This window comes from Poromitra crassiceps, assembly GCF_964638095.1.
Source record: "Poromitra crassiceps genome assembly, chromosome: 8".
Taxonomy (NCBI): domain Eukaryota; kingdom Metazoa; phylum Chordata; class Actinopteri; order Beryciformes; family Melamphaidae; genus Poromitra; species Poromitra crassiceps.
Genome location: NC_139629.1, coordinates 30714619 through 30733622, shown reverse-complemented (window position 1 = coordinate 30733622; position 19004 = coordinate 30714619). Strand labels below are relative to the sequence as shown.

At 43.6% G+C, this 19004-nt stretch overlaps 1 protein-coding gene across 1 annotated transcript in view; it reads left to right on the top strand.

Moving 5' to 3' along the window:
* The window catches only part of ppip5k2 (diphosphoinositol pentakisphosphate kinase 2), a gene marked incomplete at both ends in the record, with an annotated part of 86684 nt that overhangs the window by 8422 nt on the left and 59258 nt on the right, over window positions 1-19004 (top strand). Inside the window, 10 exons of the mRNA XM_083641162.1 lie at window positions 2021-2106; window positions 3223-3377; window positions 6899-7000; window positions 10528-10689; window positions 11711-11832; window positions 14291-14392; window positions 14993-15079; window positions 18460-18535; window positions 18642-18751; window positions 18847-18932. Of these exons, the coding sequence (XP_083497288.1) occupies window positions 2021-2106; window positions 3223-3377; window positions 6899-7000; window positions 10528-10689; window positions 11711-11832; window positions 14291-14392; window positions 14993-15079; window positions 18460-18535; window positions 18642-18751; window positions 18847-18932 (1088 nt within the window). The remainder of the gene's footprint in view (window positions 1-2020; window positions 2107-3222; window positions 3378-6898; window positions 7001-10527; window positions 10690-11710; window positions 11833-14290; window positions 14393-14992; window positions 15080-18459; window positions 18536-18641; window positions 18752-18846; window positions 18933-19004) is intronic.

Sequence of the window (19004 nt, the reverse complement as noted above, 5' to 3'; positions counted from 1 at the left end):
AACGATCGATTATCGATTTTCGATAATTGATGAACATCCCTAGTTTAGATTTTAGGTTAGTTAGGGTAGGGTTAGGGTTTTGTTTTTGTTTTTTTTGAGAGAGAGAAAGAAGTTAGTTCAAGAAGGGCCCAGATGGAGCCTGAAAAGGTGAGTCTAGTCTTATCCAAAAGATCGGCAGTGATTCAGCCGTCGTGACCGAAGGTGGAAGCTCGTTCCACCATTGAGGTGCCAGGGACGAGAAGAGTCGCGAATGGGATGAGCGACTTTTGAGCCCCCGTAGCGGAGGAGGGGCGAGGCGACCTGCACTGGTGGAGGAGCGAAGGGAGCGCTGAGAGGTTTGGAACCTGACCATAGATTGCAGGTACAGGGGAGCTGACTGGTGTACTGCCCTGTAGGCCAGTACCAGTGTTTTGAATTGAATGCGTGCCGAGATGGGAAGCCAGTGAAGGTCCCGGAAGAGGGGAGTGGCATGAGAGAATTTGGGTTGGTTGAATACCAGACGGGCTGCAGCGTTCTGGATGAGCTGAAGCGGACTTTGCTACAAACCCTCGTAAAAGCTCTATTACCCTAAAACTCACATGGAGGCAAACAAGCACGGACACACAACATGCCATAACCCCCATCTCACGTGAGCTGTGCAAGGACTCAACCCATTCCCTCCCGCTCTGCTGACGAAAAATCAAGATGGCGATGGCCACCACTTCAACTCAAAACAGGAGCCCCAAATCAATGTCTGGTGTTCAACCAACCTAAATTCTCTCACGTCACTCCCCTCTCCTGGGACCTTCACTGGCTTCCCATCTCGGCACGCATCAAATTCAAGACACTGAACTGAACCCTAACCCTAACCCACAGCCTGTAGGCTACAGGGCAGTACACCAGACAGCTCCTCCGTCAGGTTCCAAACCTCACACCGCTCCCTCTGCTCCACCCGTGCATGTCGCCCCTCCACCGCTACGTGGGCTAAAAAGTCGCTCATCCCGATCAAGACTGGAAAGGACATGCCTGGATGGGTTAAATGCAGAGGACACTTTTCACCGGCCACCGTCAGCATGAGTGTGTTGTGGCCGCATGCATGTGTTGTGGTGTTCGTGTGACAATAAAAGACGGGCTTGTCCGTTACGAGAGTTACGAGAGAGACTCTTCTCAAACTACTTTCTGCAAGTGCTACTCTATTCCTTCGAAAAGTCATAGCTGTCATAGATTGTGTTGCATAGTTGATTTCTCTACTGTTGACAAAATGTGATATTGTAAGTCGCTTTGGATAAAAGCATCTGCCAAATGACATAATGTAATGTAGTAATGTACATCAAAGATCACTATATGAGCTGTATGTGCAATAATTTTGTGCTGGTTTTGTGTTTAGTTAGGTGACTAGGCCGTGTGTCCATCTAGCGTCTTTTTCCGACCGTTAAACGCTGGAAGTTAAACGCTGGGGAGCGCTGATCTCAGCGCACAATATGCAAGGAAGCAGTGTGAAACTAACGTTAGTTCAGTGCCGTAGCTAGCTTGATAGCTGACAGCTAACATTAGCTAACAACACACATACAGTGATTTAGCTCAACACTCTCCAGAAATATTAAGTGTCTAGCCAATCTGCTCCCACAATTGAGCCTTTCTGTCTCCGTTGTGATAGTTTCTCCATATGATTAGTTGCCAGAAAAGGAGCACCCGACACCAGCGTCTTTCTGAAAAGTTACAATATTTTCAGCTGGGAGCCGGGGGCACAAAAACACCGGAGCGCTGTGAAAATAGACGCTGGGCGCAGCGCACTTTCTCTACACGTCCGTGTGCGCCGGCATACGCTCTCCCCCCATTGGAAACAAGTGAAAAAAGACACTGGAGCTGAGGAAAAGACGCTAGGTCGACACAGGCCCTAATTTTTAGTTGTAAAAAATTAGGAAATGATGAAAATGTAAAGAAATCAATTGCAAAGAAGCTAAATGCTTCCTCTAATGAGCATCTGTTTGATGTCACTGGTTTATCAGTGTGCTGATGACGTGTGTTTCTTTTCTTTCAGGAGGGAGGTATACAGAATACTGACGGCAGAGGGGATCCAGCTGCCTCGCTATGCTATTCTCAACAGGGACCCTGCAAGACCACAAGGTTGGTGCAACAAATAACTCTTTTATTTTGTTGCTAAATATTCTCTGTTTGCAAATCCTTAAGCTGGAATAACCTCGCTGATGTTGAGAGGTGCAAGAATACAGCACATGGTCTTGTCTGTACTGGGACTGCTGTTTTCCCAGAGTGTAACCTAGTGTTAGGACTGCTGTTTTCCCAGAGTGTAACCTAGTGTTAGGACTGCTGTTTTCCCAGAGTGTAACCTAGTGGAAGGACTGCTGTTTTCCCAGAGTGTAACCTAGTGTTAGGACTGCTGTTTTCCCAGAGTGTAACCTAGTGTTAGGACTGCTGTTTTCCCAGAGTGTAACCTAGTGTTAGGACTGCTGTTTTCCCAGAGTGTAACCTAGTGGAAGGACTGCTGTTTTCCCAGAGTGTAACCTAGTGGAAGGACTGCTGTTTTCCCAGAGTGTAACCTAGTGGAAGGACTGCTGTTTTCCCAGAGTGTAACCTAGTGGAAGGACTGCTGTTTTCCCAGAGTGTAACCTAGTGGAAGGACTGCTGTTTTGTTTCCCAGAGTGTAACCTAGTGGAAGGACTGCTGTTTTGTTTCCCAGAGTGTAACCTAGTGGAAGGACTGCTGTTTTCCCAGAGTGTAACCTAGTGGAAGGACTGCTGTTTTCCCAGAGTGTAACCTAGTGGAAGGACTGCTGTTTTGTTTCCCAGAGTGTAACCTAGTGGAAGGACTGCTGTTTTGTTTCCCAGAGTGTAACCTAGTGGAAGGACTGCTGTTTTCCCAGAGTGTAACCTAGTGGAAGGACTGCTGTTTTCCCAGAGTGTAACCTAGTGGAAGGACTGCTGTTTTGTTTCCCAGAGTGTAACCTAGTGGAAGGACTGCTGTTTTGTTTCCCAGAGTGTAACCTAGTGGAAGGACTGCTGTTTTCCCAGAGTGTAACCTAGTGGAAGGACTGCTGTTTTCCCAGAGTGTAACCTAGTGGAAGGACTGCTGTTTTCCCAGAGTGTAACCTAGTGTTAGGACTGCTGTTTTCCCAGAGTGTAACCTAGTGGAAGGACTGCTGTTTTCCCAGAGTGTAACCTAGTGGAAGGACTGCTGTTTTCCCAGAGTGTAACCTAGTGGAAGGACTGCTGTTTTGTTTCCCAGAGTGTAACCTAGTGGAAGGTGAGGACCACGTGGAGGTGAACGGGGAAGTGTTCCAGAAACCATTTGTAGAGAAGCCAGTAAGCGCTGAGGACCACAATGTCTACATCTACTACCCCACCTCAGCTGGTGGGGGTAGCCAGAGGCTCTTCAGGAAGGTACAGTCTGCATATCTCTTAGGGGTGGGAATCACCAGATGCCCACGATACGATACTAAAACGATACTTGAGTCACGATACGATAGTATTGCAATATTGCGATATGCTTGCTAGCATTGCGATATATTGAAAATTGCGATATTTCGATATATTGTCGAACTCCTTTTCCTACCTTTTCCTTGACCTCACCGGAAGTAAAACATGCAGTGTTTTTTTGTTTTGTTTTGTTTTTGCCCCACATGTAGGCTACATTATTAAAGGAACACTCTGCCCATTTTCAACCAGCGTTGTATCATTAGAACATCAGTAGTATATCAGAAAACTGTAAACTGTTTTGAAGTCTGTCATTTAATTTGACAGTTATTGAGTGTTAAAGTGTGGACCAGTGACATCAATGGTCCACACTAACTCAAATTAATAACTCATTAACTGTCAAACTACATGAATGATGAATAGTTTGACAGTTATTGAGAGTTGATTTGAGTTAATGAGTTATTAATTTGAGTTAGTGTTGACCAGTGATGTCACTGGTCCACACTTTAACACTCAATAACTGTCAAATTAAATGACAGACTTCAAAACCGTTTACAGTTTTCTGATATACAGTACTACTGATGTTCTAATGATACAAAGCTGGTTGAAAATGGGCGGAGTGTTCCTTTAAGCTTCTCTGGACTCAATACGCCACTGCAGGCGCGGACTGCAACATCGGGCGCTTCAGGCAGATGCCCAGTGACCTGGCATGGCATGTCCTGCAAACATTAAAAAAAAATATATCGATACAATATCGTCAGGCAAAATATCGCGATACTATGGTGTATCGATTCCCCCCCCCACCCCTAATATCTCTACAGGTCCTCAAAAAGTCTGAAGAATTAAATGATCTAACTTTAAAAACTTTAACTTTAATCACTTTCTTTCATTCAGTAATAAGTGGTGTTAGATCGTTCACCAAGTAATGCGTATCAAAATGCAGTTACAAAGTGCTTTACAAAACAGAGCAACTTTTTTTTAAATAAAGAATACATGATCAAATGCAAGTACATAAAAAGGTAAGATACAGGTTTCACATGACATGAAAAATGGAAAGTCAAGTCAAGTCAAAGCAAGATGGTAAAAGTGTAATTACAGTAATCAAGACGAGTAGAAATGAAAGCATTTGTCAGAATCTCCAAGTTTTTGAAATATATAAATGCCTTAAGGCGCTGACAAGGTTCTGCGCAGCCTCGACTTGGACCCTTGCCGCCGACGAGCGGCGACAGCGAGACTGTGCAAACTCGTAACGTAACTCGTAAAACACGTCCAAAACGTTATTGTGTCGTTTACCAAGAACTTGCAATCATGTCGGGGCGGCTTTAGCTCAGGAGGTAGAGCGGGTCAGCCAATGACGCAAGGGTTGGTGGTTCGATCCCCGCTCCCTCCCAGCTGCTGTTGTTGTGTCCTTGGGCAAGACACTTCACCCTCCTTGCTCCCGATGGTGTGTAGGCACCCTGCGTGGCAGCCTGCCGCCATCGGTGTATGAATGGGTGAATGTAGACTACCTACTGATTGTAAAGCGCTTTGGATAAAAGCGCTATATAAATGCAGGCCATTTACCATTTACCATTATGTCGGTGGGGGGACATTTTATTGTCCCTCCATTTCAAAACTCATTCCGGTGAGCCTGCAGAAGGCTTTGCTAGATGAGGGACAAGCACTGTTAAATGAGGAAATGGCATTTCCTCAAAACAGCTTTTACGCTTGGGGGAGGAGGTGGACAAGTTCACCAACTATCAATAAAAGATAAATGCGACTAAGTGCAGTGGAAACGCATGAAGCAAATCTTCTGTTGGCTGGTTAACCAAACCTCTCATTTAACCAAACTCCATTTCAAAATTCAAAAACCATGCAGGTTCATGTTGCCTCACTGCACAAGTTCACTGCCAAAGTTGACTGTAAAACATGGCGAAGGCTTGTGAATCAGTAGGATGCACGCTGCATGCCGGCATACACGAAATACTGATGACGTCACTAGCAGGAGACGACAGGAAACACTCCCGCAAGGCACTCTGGGTATTGTGGTGCGGAGCTCCCGTTAGTGAGGGTACAAGGCTAGCTAGCTACCAGTGGTTTTCTCAGTTTTCAGTTTTCTCATAACTGTGGTATATTAGTGTGGTATACGCTAAATATACCACAGCTGTGAGCCAATCAGATTGCTTGATTTGAGAGAGCCGTTTTATAATGAGTCATTTACCTCAACCTGTCATTCTACTTCAATTTCTACTAGGGGTGTCATGGAACACAAAAGTCACGGTTCGGTACGTACCTCGGTTTTGGGGTCACGGTTCTGTATGAATACGGTACAATGGGGAAAAAAGCAACAAATCCCAAATTCTGTTTTTTTCCCTTTTGAATTTTTCTGAATTCTGCTTTTTACGCTAATTTTACCATCAGAAATAGTGTCTAATAAGTGGGAATGAATAAATGTCCACTATTTAATATGATCTAGGCAATCCACACAAAAACGTTTTACTCTAGAGCAGCGATTTTCAAAGTGTGGGGTGCGCCTCCCTCTCAGATGTCTGTATTCCAGCTGTTTGACAGGGCAAAGGCATTTCCCCCCACTTTAAATCTTTATTGTACACAAGTTTGTAAACAGAGCGCATGTGTGGAGTAGCCTAATATACTCCCACCAACCCCTCCCCCTGTTGTATTTGTTTTATGTAGCATTTGCTATTGATGCGTTTGATTTAAGCACTCATTTGGAAACCTATCTAAAAGCGGCCACTAGGCGGCAGTATTTCCTTAGTCAACGTCAAAATACCTACATGTTCAGTAGAAGGAGAATAAAACGGCAGAAGAAGAACAACATTAAGATTGACAGCAAGCCTGTTACTACTGCAATGCTGTAATGACTGAGATCGTTCGGTAAAGACCAATCATTTGTTTTATAATCGTTTCCATTTTGTTTATTTATGTTGTAAGAAGTTGTAGTTACTGTTGAAAGATATAATACCCCCACTGTCTTTCCCAGTAAGTACGGGAAATAACCCTGTCAGCGCCTTAACGTTATTGGATGCGAGTTTTGTTTACCATAATGATTATGTTCGGTCATCTAATGGATTATTGGAACATGACAAGGAGTCATCCCCTCTTCCTCACTGCATCTTGCTCGTCATCCCACACACATCCATGTAAGTTGCTTGTTTACAAGTTAACAGCTTTGTCAGTGTTATGTAATGTTTAGCCACTTGTTCTGTGGCGTTTAATTCAATTCAATTCAATGGCGTTCAAACGGCGTTTAGGTGCTTCTGGATTTGACGTATTCGTCGTGTCGTTTCACGTACCGTGAGACGACGTACCGTGATGCCCGTACCGTGAACTCACGGGACGAATACATGTACCGCGACAGCCCTAATTTCTACTAATAAGCATGCCTTTGTGTTGTTCCAGTTTTCCAGTGTTTCTAGTGTTCCTTGTGTCTCTAGATTGGTAGCAGAAGCAGTGTTTACTCCCCTGAGAGCAGTTCCTTGTGTCTCTAGATTGGTAGCAGAAGCAGTGTTTACTCCCCTGAGAGCAACGTGAGGAAAACAGGATCCTACATCTATGAGGAGTTCATGCCAACAGATGGCACCGATGTCAAGGTAACTGCACTCAGATTGATTGCGGACTTTCTTCATTAAATGTTTTATCTCACGTAGCGATCGACATTACCGTGTCCTACTGCTTTACAGCCACTATAAGGTCTCATTACCGTGTCCTACTGCTTTACAGCCACTATAAGGTCTCATTACCGTGTCCTACTGCTTTACAGCCACTATAAGGTCTCATTACCGTGTCCTACTGCTTTACAGCCACTATAAGGTCTCATTACCGTGTCCTACTGCTTTACAGCCACTATAAGGTATCATTACCGTGTCCTACTGCTTTACAGCCACTATAAGGTCTCATTACCGTGTCCTACTGCTTTACAGCCACTATAAGGTCTCATTACCGTGTCCTACTGCTTTACAGCCACTATAAGGTCTCATTACCGTGTCCTACTGCTTTACAGCCACTATAAGGTCTCATTACCGTGTCCTACTGCTTTACAGCCACTATAAGGTCTCATTACCGTGTCCTACTGCTTTACAGCCACTATAAGGTATCATTACCGTGTCCTACTGCTTTACAGCCACTATAAGGTCTCATTACCGTGTCCTACTGCTTTACAGCCACTATAAGGTATCATTACCGTGTCCTACTGCTTTACAGCCACTATAAGGTCTCATTACCGTGTCCTACTGCTTTACAGCCACTATAAGGTCTCCTTCTGTCACTTTGGAGAGATGTTGTCCATTGATTATGACTCAACATAGTGTTAACATGGCACATCAGAGCCAGTGATCTCCCCTGGGCACATGGCTAATGGCTATTTGGTAGGGGTGCACCGATCACGTTTTTTTGCCACCGATCACCGATTGCCGATCACCTATGAGAAATATCTGCCCAACCGATCATCGACCGATCACCGATATATATATATATATATATTTATTTATTTATTTTTTAAGCAGCTATAGCAGTCTATTATAGAACAGTTTCCATTTTACATATAGGCCTACATTTCCTGCATCAAATTGAAAGTGCAGCACATTTTCTTTTTTTCTACATCAATATTTTATACTGTGTAGGCTAAAGGAAACCGCCAACATGATTTTTTGTGTTTGAGATAATTGGAGCACAAGACTGTGTTGAACTAAATGGCTAGTAGTTCAGTCCAGTTCCCTCAGTTCAGTTTATAAAAGAACAAAAATCATTCCACTTCGGGATTTCCATGTTACCAGTTCAATGCAGTTCAGTTCACTCAACAAAAATACTCCATTTTCCGGGATTGCCCTGTTACACAAGAAAAATAACTTCGACCCAAGGAAACTATTTTATCGATTAAGCTAAAGCGGCTAAAGCTAACCGGAGCTATTAACGTTCGGAGGATACACGCAAATATGGATCAATGGCCGATACAGATTGCGTGCCGATCGATCGGTGCACCCCTACTATTTGGTGTCTGTGTTCTCATCCCTTAACAGGGAAGTTGGCCAACGGTACAATCTCTCAAAAACGTAGTGTATTCCTTTTAAAAGTAAGGATAACCTTCAAAGACAATTTTATGACTCTTAATGATACGGGACTCCAGCTGAACTGCTATTTCAGCCGGTACAAAATAATAGTACAAATATTGTAATTTGGCTTGGTGTAGTGTAGTCCAAGAGCAGTGACCACACCGCTCAATGGTTTGTATTCAATATCTGAAGCTGTAAACAAAAGTGGGCGTGGCATTGGGGTCGTCTAGAGAAGTCACATTCATTATCTTATGCACATTATTTACCTTATGCACTTTCTAAAACATGCAGGGAACTCCTGATCATAGCCAGACCTTACTTGAATGGTCTGCATGATGTGTGTTGCCACTAGGGCTGTCACTTTTTCCCAAAATAAAGTTCGAACGAACTTTAACACATTGAATGCCAGCCATGTTTTCATTCCTGTAGGTAAGTTGTGCCAGGGGTGTTTTTGACGATTCTGGCTCATTTTAGAGACAGCCGAGGATTCTTTTCTGTTAAGAATTCATGAACACCAATCATCTAAAAATAACTAATAGAATGTGTGCTTTCTCTGTCTAAAAGAGTTAGTTTGCAGAGTTAGTAGTTATGTAGATATTAGCCGTTGAGTACAGCATGGTTTCAGCGTCTGGAAATTTATTCAGAGATAAATGGCTTTTTGTGAAACAGTCACTTTAACCATTCATTTTTGGCATCAGTAAGACCGTCAGACATTCTAAACAATAGTTTTGAACAGTAATTTCCTCCATAACAACAGGAAACACCCCTCTCATTCAAACTCCTCCCTCCGTGTGTCTTCTCCTCCTTCCTCCTGGCTGTACAGCGGGCGTGTCAGAAGCGCTTTTGCTGCTGCCTGCCTGTGTGCCTGCCTGCCTGCTTGCCTGCGTGCAGACGCTCCTTGTGCGAGTCAAGATGGGCCGGGGAATGCGTGGGCGATGGGCAGATGTTGATTCTGGCCTTTCTGAGGTGTTTCAAAGTGTGTTTCACCTATGATCTATTTTGCAAATCGCTCTCCGCTCTCTGTGTGCTGCTGCCGGTGCGCGGCCGCTCTCAGGCAAGACAAGTCTGTTACTGTAAAATCGCCACGGCATTTCCTTGAACGGCTTGGTCCCGCGGCAGTTTTTTCTTTGATTTCGGTCGTCTGGGGGAGCACTGTCAACACTTAGTGGGTCGGTAAAATAGATTATACACATTATCTTGCTCCAATAGTGATCTCGAAGATGTAAAAGTTGTTGATTGATGTTCCACCGTCAAAAAAAAAAAAATGTTTATGTAAGACGAGTAAACTCGGCTCTGGCACTTAAGCGTTGGATTATGTAAGACGAATTATTTCGGCTATGGCACTTAAGGTGTTAATTGCCCGAAATTCGTTCGAATATATTCGAAGTTTTTTGGTTAATTAATTTTTTTTTTTTTTTTTTTTTTTTTTTTTTTTTCAGTCCAGGCCACCGGGCATCAGCCCGACGTGTTAGCTTGGACGCTCACAGTCACAACACTGCCTCACAAACTTGGCTGCATCCAACTCGAGACAACTTTTCAGACCCTGGAGACAATCTTTCTCAGAAGAGACTAACGTGACAAATCTGGAGACTTTTTCTGACATGGGATTAACATTACCAGCAAGCAGCAGTTGGTTAATTTTGGTTCATAAAAAAAAAAAAAAAAAAAAAAAAAAAATTCGAACAGTCAATTTACATATCGAACACGAACCCCTCCCCCACATTCGAAGTTGCATTCGAATTTCGAATGAAAAGTGACAGCCCTAGTTGCCACAGTGTGTATCTCTGTGTATGTGTGTCTTATTGATTGTGTGTTTTATGTGTAGGTTTATACAGTAGGGCCCGACTATGCCCACCCGTGATGTGTGTTGCCACAGTGTGTATCTCTGTGTATGTGTGTCTATGTGTAGGTTTATACAGTAGGGCCCGACTATGCCCGCGCGTGATGTGTGTTGTGTATCTCTGTGTATGTGTGTCTATGTGTAGGTTTATACAGTAGGGCCCGACTATGCCCACGCGTGATGTGTGTTGCCACAGTGTGTATCTCTGTGTATGTGTGTTTATGTGTAGGTTTATACAGTAGGGCCCGACTATGCCCACGCGGAGGCCAGGAAGTCTCCGGCCCTTGACGGCAAAGTGGAGCGAGACAGCGAGGGCAAGGAGGTGCGCTACCCCGTCATCCTCAATGCCAGAGAGAAGCTCATCGCTTGGAAAGTTTGCCTGGCGTTCAAGGTAACTGTGCGAATACCACAGCAGCATGTGCGGTTGTCCCCACATGGACAGCTAAGATCATGTGGACTTGGCTTATTATATCATCTTGCATGGCCTTATGAGAGGAGACGTGCTGTCTTCTTATGAGAGGAGAGACATGATGTGTTCTTATGAGAGGAGACGTGCTGTCTTCTTATGAGAGGAGAGACATGATGTGTTCTTATGAGAGGAGACGTGCTGTCTTCTTATGAGAGGAGACATGATGTGTTCTTATGAGAGGAGACATGATGTCTTCTTATGAGAGGAGACATGATGTGTTCTTATGAGAGGAGACATGATGTGTTCTTATGAGAGGAGAGACATGATGTGTTCTTATGAGAGGAGACATGATGTGTTCTTATGAGAGGAGACATGATGTGTTCTTATGAGAGGAGACATGATGTGTTCTTATGAGAGGAGACATGATGTGTTCTTATGAGAGGAGACATGATGTGTTCTTATGAGAGGAGACATGATGTGTTCTTATGAGAGGAGACATGATGTGTTCTTATGAGAGGAGAGACATGATGTGTTCTTATGAGAGGAGACATGATGTGTTCTTATGAGAGGAGACATGATGTGTTCTTATGAGAGGAGAGACATGATGTGTTCTTATGAGAGGAGACATGATGTGTTCTTATGAGAGGAGACATGATGTGTTCTTATGAGAGGAGACATGATGTGTTCTTATGAGAGGAGACATGATGTGTTCTTATGAGAGGAGAGACATGATGTGTTCTTATGAGAGGAGACATGATGTGTTCTTATGAGAGGAGACATGATGTGTTCTTATGAGAGGAGACATGATGTGTTCTTATGAGAGGAGACATGATGTGTTCTTATGAGAGGAGAGACATGATGTGTTCTTATGAGAGGAGAGACGTGATGAAACACTACAACAGGAAGTTTGGGGCAATTTAGAATGTTTATGTTCAAGTTAATGTCAAGTTAAAACCGTCTATACCTTTTTACATGTTCTCTTCCTGTCCTTCTTTTTGGACAGCAAACAGTATGTGGGTTTGACTTGCTGCGTGCCAACGGGCAGTCATACGTCTGCGACGTCAACGGCTTCAGCTTTGTCAAGAACTCCATGAAGTACTACGATGACTGTGCCAAGATCCTGGGGTGAGAAAGGTTTTAGAAAATATATTTCCACATTGCCTATACAGTCGCTTCTATAAGTGACTGTGTGTGTTTGAGTGGAGCGCGGGATGTGTGCGCACGAGATGTGTGTGTGGATTTAGCCTAGGCCCCTCCCCTCCCGACTGTACAAGGAAGTGGGAGCGGAGACAGAAGGCGCTGCGGCTCTAAGCCGGTGAAACACACACACGCACACACATGCATGCAGACACACACACACACGCACACACATGCATGCAGACACACACACACACACACACACACACACACACACACACACACACATGGACGCGCACGGATGCACACGGGTCCAACATGTGCAAAACTGCACCGCTTGCTTCACCACTTGGGTGGGATTTTTAACCACGTCTGGTTTCTGAGAGCATTTGTATCTGGCAAAGCAGAGCACATATCAAATCTAATAAGACATATCAAATGGATATTGGACTTGTATCTGTAGATCCATATCTCCATGCTTTTATTAACTACACCTATCACTCAGGAAGTGAATGTGAGTCCCTATTTATGAGTAGTTAATGTGCGATTTCGGGCATTAGCGGTTAGCTTAGCACAAATTGAAATCGGTACTGCGTCGTCATTCGTCGGGCTGTCCCTAAGAGTGTGTGCCCACTGAGTTAGACCACTGTGAAGTAGTCTGGACACCTTTCACCCCGCTTTTTGTCATGCGGGCGTAAACCACGGAACCAGAATGAATGAATGAAGGAAGTGCGCCAAAAAAACGTCTTTGTTGCCATTAGCTTGACGTCTCTTTCCTCGATTAATTGTCTGATGCAAAGCTTCTGTATTGGCTTAAAAGATATGAGATTGTGAATCCGCAATGTTTCTAAAATAACTTCTTTAAAAACTTCGTTCGGTACGTCCATCTTTTGTTTTGTTGTTTGCCGTTCTGATACTTGTGTCAAATTGTCAAGTTAACGTAAAAGTTGACGAGCTAGAAACGCTGCCCTTCCTGTCTAGGGTGGGCTCTAGGCTGGAACCAGGTAGGGTGACAAAATCAATTGTGAACGGAAGCCAGGCTCTTTCTCGCCGAGAAGAGCCTGGTGACGCGAGGCTACTGTGAAGTGGACTTCTGATAGATTGAATTTGGTCAAAATCTGATTGGCTAATAACTCTGCCATTTTTTACATAATCATTAAATCAAATAATAACTTTGTTTGGGCATGTTGTTTGGCCAAGGAGCTAGACGCAATTACAATGTGCAAAGTATAAGAATCTGACCAGAAACAATAGTGACGCTGGGAATACCAAATTAAAGCTGCAATCAGCCGCAATAGGTATTCACAGCGTGCGACCGCCTAGTCCAGCGACCGCCTCTGATGCCGTTCATGTGTGATGTCGGCCGTTAGCAGTTAGCTTAGCACAAATTGAAATACTGTATTGTAGGGGTGGGGGAAAAAATCGATTCACCTAAGTATCGCGATTTTTAATGTCACGATTTTTTGGATCGATCTTTTATTCCAGAATCGATAATCGCAAATTATTATTTTTTTTTTTTGGGTGCTTGCAGTCAGGCCACTCACTGAACAGCAGGCCAGGCGCTGCCTACTGGTTTACTAGTGGTTTTATTACTTTATTAGTTAGTCTGAAGTAATAATTACACTTCAGGGTTAAAGTGGGTGCATCTCATTGTAAAATTGGACTTCAAACGGCCCAAATCTGGCTTCAAACGGCCCAAATTTCACGCGCGTTGGCCCATATCGGCCTGGCCTGCTTGGTATCTAATGCCCGGCCTGAATTATGATCCCAGTCCGCCCCTGTTTGTAACTATATCGCCCAGCCCTACTCATGATATATAATATACAGTCTCTAGTGTATGATTCAACTTTTCCCATGTTCTAATCTAGTGTAAAAAAGCAAACAAACTGAAAAAAGAAAAGAAAAAAATAAACAAAAATCGCAATAAATCGTAATATCGAATCGCAATAATCGTAGAATCGCAATACTTAAGAATCGCAATATAAATCGAATCGGCACCCAAGAATCGTGATAGTATCGAATCGGGAGATAAGTGAATCGCCACAGCCCTACTGTATTGTAAATCTGGAAATTCTCGAAATTATTCAAAAGAAGCAGATTTGAATTAAATTCTACCCTAGAGTAAAACCTGAAAGAAATTTGGTTATATTCTGAATATACACCAAATGAAAAATTAGTCGGAACAAGAAACTGAAGTCGATTCATGTAAATATGAAAGAAAAGAGTTGTCATAATCCACAAATTAGGAGAATAGTAAGCTTTAAGTACAACTCCACAGGGCAACGCTGTGTAGAGCCATTTGTAGGACATGGTCAGTCACAGTCTGTTCTGTCTTTCCTGCCTGGTTCTGTCTTTCCTGCCTGGTTCTGTCTTTCCTGCCTGGTTCTGTCTTTCCTGCCTGGTTCTGTTGACAGAATTCTGATGTCATTTGGTGCCTGTCCTACAGAAACATCATCATGAGAGAACTGGCCCCACAGTTTCAGATCCCCTGGTCCATACCACTGGAGGCTGAAGACATCCCTATTGTTCCCACCACCTCTGGAACCATGTGCGTATGAGCTGCCACCAAGCTGCCAAAGTCACGTCCACTTCCGGGTTAGGCATACGGCATACGCACCAAAAGATTTCATCCGCCCTTTATTTTCCCATAGACATTTTGTAAAATGCTTATAAAAATTGTTTTACTTAGTCAAACCAAATGGTTCAGCTATATTTAGAAACAGGAGAGACCATAGAACATTTCTTTCAGACCAAAACGTAAAAACAACAACAGCGTATTATTATTATTATTATTATTATTATTATCATTATCATTATTATTATGATGATGATGTCTGAGTGCAATGCTCTGTGCACTGCCTGGTGGCACCTAGGTCCATTCAGACTTAAGCTTAGCCTCATGGCACTTACTCATGTTGTCGTCTTCTGACTAGATCATTGCTTGTGTTGTATATAAAGCTCAGATGTACGTCGCTTTGGATAAAAGCGTCTGCTAAGTGAAATTGTAACGTTGTAAGTCTGAATCGGTATAGGCAGTGAAAATGTGTGTTGGTGTAGGTATGTATGCTTCAGTGTCAAATCCCACTACTGTCCTCCTGTTGGATTTTACGCCGTCCCAAACCATGACTCACTAGGATTCTGTACTCAGGATGGAGCTCCGCTGTGTCATTGCTGTCATTCGCCATGGAGACAGGACTCCCAAGCAGAAAATGAAGATGGAGGTTCGGCATCAGAGGTAAGGTCACACAGCTTGCTTATTAACTCATTCTCTGCCAGGGTCATTTCGGTCTGTGTGCTCCCAGTGCCAGGATTTTGAGCATATTTCCTGATCTTCCAGGACCCACAGAATATTCTGTGCTAGGAATAAAATTACACAACATATCTCACAATAAAGCAGAGACTCTCTTCTTACCCCTTGTAAAAAACTGAAACTCTCCCATGTTTCCTTGTTTAGTTACAAGCAGTGGAAGTTAGCTTGTTTTCACTAAAAATGCCCTCCTTGGAACATAAATATGAGAAAAAGAGGTTTTTAGTGAAGGACAACGTTTCAAGCAGAACTCTCTTTTGAGCCTTTTATTTTTTGCCTCAGTGACACATCAGACACATTATACAGTATTTGTTTTCCCAAATAAATAAATAAAAAATAAAAAATAAGAGAATGTATTTGTCGGTCCATCCCGCCCAGTGAGCGGCTACAGAGAGAGAGAGAGAGTCTGGCCCCTGGGGTTTCTTGACAGATGAGGCTTGGCCGCAGTATTTATCAAAGTATGATAAATATGTGCACAAAATCAAATAAATAATTTACTTTTACAGTTGCCATGTGGATTTTTAGCTTAGCTTGATAAAAGCATAAACAAATGGAACGAACCCTTATGTGGTCACACTCACACACTCTCTCTCACACACACACACACACACACACACACACACACACACACACAGGAATAATGAGTGCTGTAACGTTACCTGCTGTCACGTTACCTCTCATAACTAACGTTAGCACAGAAGATCACACAATAGCTACGTTAGTGCTGTAAACTTTGAAATGTTTATGTGACACATGTTTCGTTACTTGGTTGCTGGGGACGGGTGTGTGACGCGGTTTGACGTATCCATGTGATTCCCCCTCCCTTGATTGTGACAGAGCTCTCCCTTGAGAGGGAGAGCTGGCAAGAGGAAACGTGAAGCGAGTCATGCCGGCGGCATAAGTTATAAACAATGCGTGACAATTATACTCGAATGTTGTGTGTGTGATCATTTCATCTCAAACGCGATACAAAAAATAGGCTACTTTTTACCATCGTCATCGCTCTCTCCAAGTGGCACCCATTTCTCCTCCTCCGATTCATCTGTGTCAGACGGATCAGAACGCTGTGAAGGGGAGCCTTCTTCGCCCTGGCGCTCCGTCGTGGAGCAACAACAAAAACGCCGGCGTCTTCCTCGCCATCGTCGCCATCCGAGAACTCTGGGTTGGACTCTGTTTCGACCACAGGCTCCACCCATAAATACTAAACTAGCGGGTTCCTTTTATCAGTTTGACCTGAAACAATGTCACAGGCTGGGAAAGTGTCTGATGTAATGTAAACAGCCAAAACATGAAAGTATGTCCGAGTACGTCTTTGGCACAGAACGCCATTGTTAAAAGTACGTCCGGGTACGTCTTTGGCAGAGAATGAGTTAAGGAGAGAAAATCCAGGTATTGGACTAAATAGACCGTTCCTAAGCCCAGCACCTAATCTGTCAACTGTCAACGTTACTTTACGTACGGCACAACACTTGTTACGCTATGTAACATAATAAGTACCGTAAATTCCGGACTATAAGACGCACCGGTCTATAAGCCGCGGGTGTTTTGATGTTTAATTACCATATGTAAGGCTTCGTGCACAGAGGGGATTGTCGGGAAAGAGATGGCTGTTTGGGGAAGCTCCCATTTATTAACATTTCAACAAAACAAAAGTCAGGTCACTAATCCCCAGACAAAATCACACATTGTGGTATTTTTTGTTTTTTTTACAGTGCACACAGTGTCCGCGGTGTGGTGAAAAGAGGGCAAGAGAGGAAATTAAAACAGAAGTGGATTTATAGTTAGAAAGAGTGCTAAAGAAGAGAGAATTCCGTTTTTTATTTTTTTATTTTAGTTACTCACAGTACTATTGACCAGTCCAACTCAAAAGATATTCGGCAGTTTCACTTTGAGCTCTTGTTCCGCCGCTGGGCACACAGTGTCCGCGGTGTGGTGAAAAGAGGGCAAGAGAGGAAATTAAAACAGAAGTGGATTTATAGTTAGAAAGACTGCTAAAGATAGTCCGGTCTGGTTATGACTAGTCTCGCTGGGTACAGTACGCCAAAGCGATATCCATTGACTCGATGATGCTGTTGTATGTTGCGCGTTTCTGTTGCACCAACGCGGAGAGGTCCTGCCGGACGAAAAAGCGCGTACCCTCCCAGGTGAGGGGCTTCTTCCCCGCAGCCTGGAGGATGAGTTGACGGTCGGGCCAGCGGAGTAGGCAGATGAAGATGGCCCTCGGTGGCAGGCCGGGGTCTGGACGTGGCCGAGGCGCCCGGTGTGCCCTGTCCACCTCTGGTGGTTTCTCGCCTTCCTTCAGGTCCAGGATGTAACACAGGATTTTGCCACAAAAGCGTCCATGTCACCAATCTCAGCTCCTCTTTTACATTGATCAGGCGAATGTTATTTCTTTTACTCCTGCTGATTAAGTCATCAACCTGCGTGTGCAGGGTTTCGATTTTGCATTTTATCCATTTTCGGACTCACTGTGTTGTTTTTGTCCTCCAGTGCGCGGATGCGCTTTTCCGCATTATAAACTCTGTTCACGGTTGCCTTAGTTTCTTTAGTGAGTGAGTGGATGGACTTCTGCACGTTTTTAAACTTGTTTTCAAGCTGCTCAAAACCTCTGAGCGATGTCGGACTTAATCGATAGTGTTTCACGGAGTAAAAGTTTAGCCCAAGCGTGTATCTCCAGCCTCCAGCAGGTGAGTCATTTCCTCATTCATGGCGTGATTGCTTCGTATTTTTCTTTCTGCTTACCTGTGTTGTGTTATGTTATGTTATGTTATGTTGTTAAAAGAGGGCAAGAGAGGAAATTAAAACAGAAGTGGATTTATAGTTAGAAAGAGTGCTAAAAAAGAGAGATTTTTTTTTTTTTTTGGAAAAAATCCATAGATAAGACGCACCGTTATATAAGCCGCAGGGGGCAAAAAAGGCCAAAAAACGGGAAAAAAGCCGCGGCTTATAGTCCGGAATTTACGGTAAGTAAATGTTACTATGGTTACAGGCATTATTTATAGACTTCGTGAGATCGGAGGACTGGAGTGACTCCCGTTACCCGTACATGCAGTCTGGTCATTTTACTCCGCTCTGCTCCAGTGTGCGCCATACATACCTGTAGGCAATTTCACTCTCATTCATAAATATGGTTGTCACTATTTATTGGACTAGTTTGCAGCACTAAGCCCCACTCTCATCCATTCGTTTACATCCATCCACATCTTCACTTGCCCAATACATGCCGTCGTAATGCTTCAGTGCTCATGCACCGTGGGTTTGTACAGAATCTGTGCTTGTTGTAACTGCTGTATGTATTTTGTCTCCAGGTTTTTTGATCTCTTTGAGAAATGGGATGGCTACAAAAATGGAAAGCTAAAACTGAAAAAGCCAAAGCAGTTACAGGTTAGTAGAAATCTCAACTATTGGATAAAATGCATGTGACTATATATTAGATTATTAGCTAATGATGTATTACACACAATGCCCTTTGTGGTCCTCATGTCTACAGGAAGTGCTTGATATAGCCAGACAACTGCTGCTGGAACTTGGGCAGAACAATGATTCTGAAATTGAAGAATCCAAAGCAAAACTTGAGCAACTGAAAACAGTCCTGGAAATGTAAGCGGTATCCATGACATTTTCAAATTGCCACAGAAACATTTGATGAAACGACAACATTTTCTAACAACATCCTGTATCACTCGTGACTTTAGGTACGGCCACTTTTCTGGCATCAATCGCAAGGTTCAATTGACTTACCTTCCAAATGGATGCCCCAAAGCATCAAGCGAGGAAGAAGGTACTTTCCTGTCATACCTTTCTATTGACCCATGCTTCTGAGTTGTCCTCCATCAACATTTATTTGATGAAT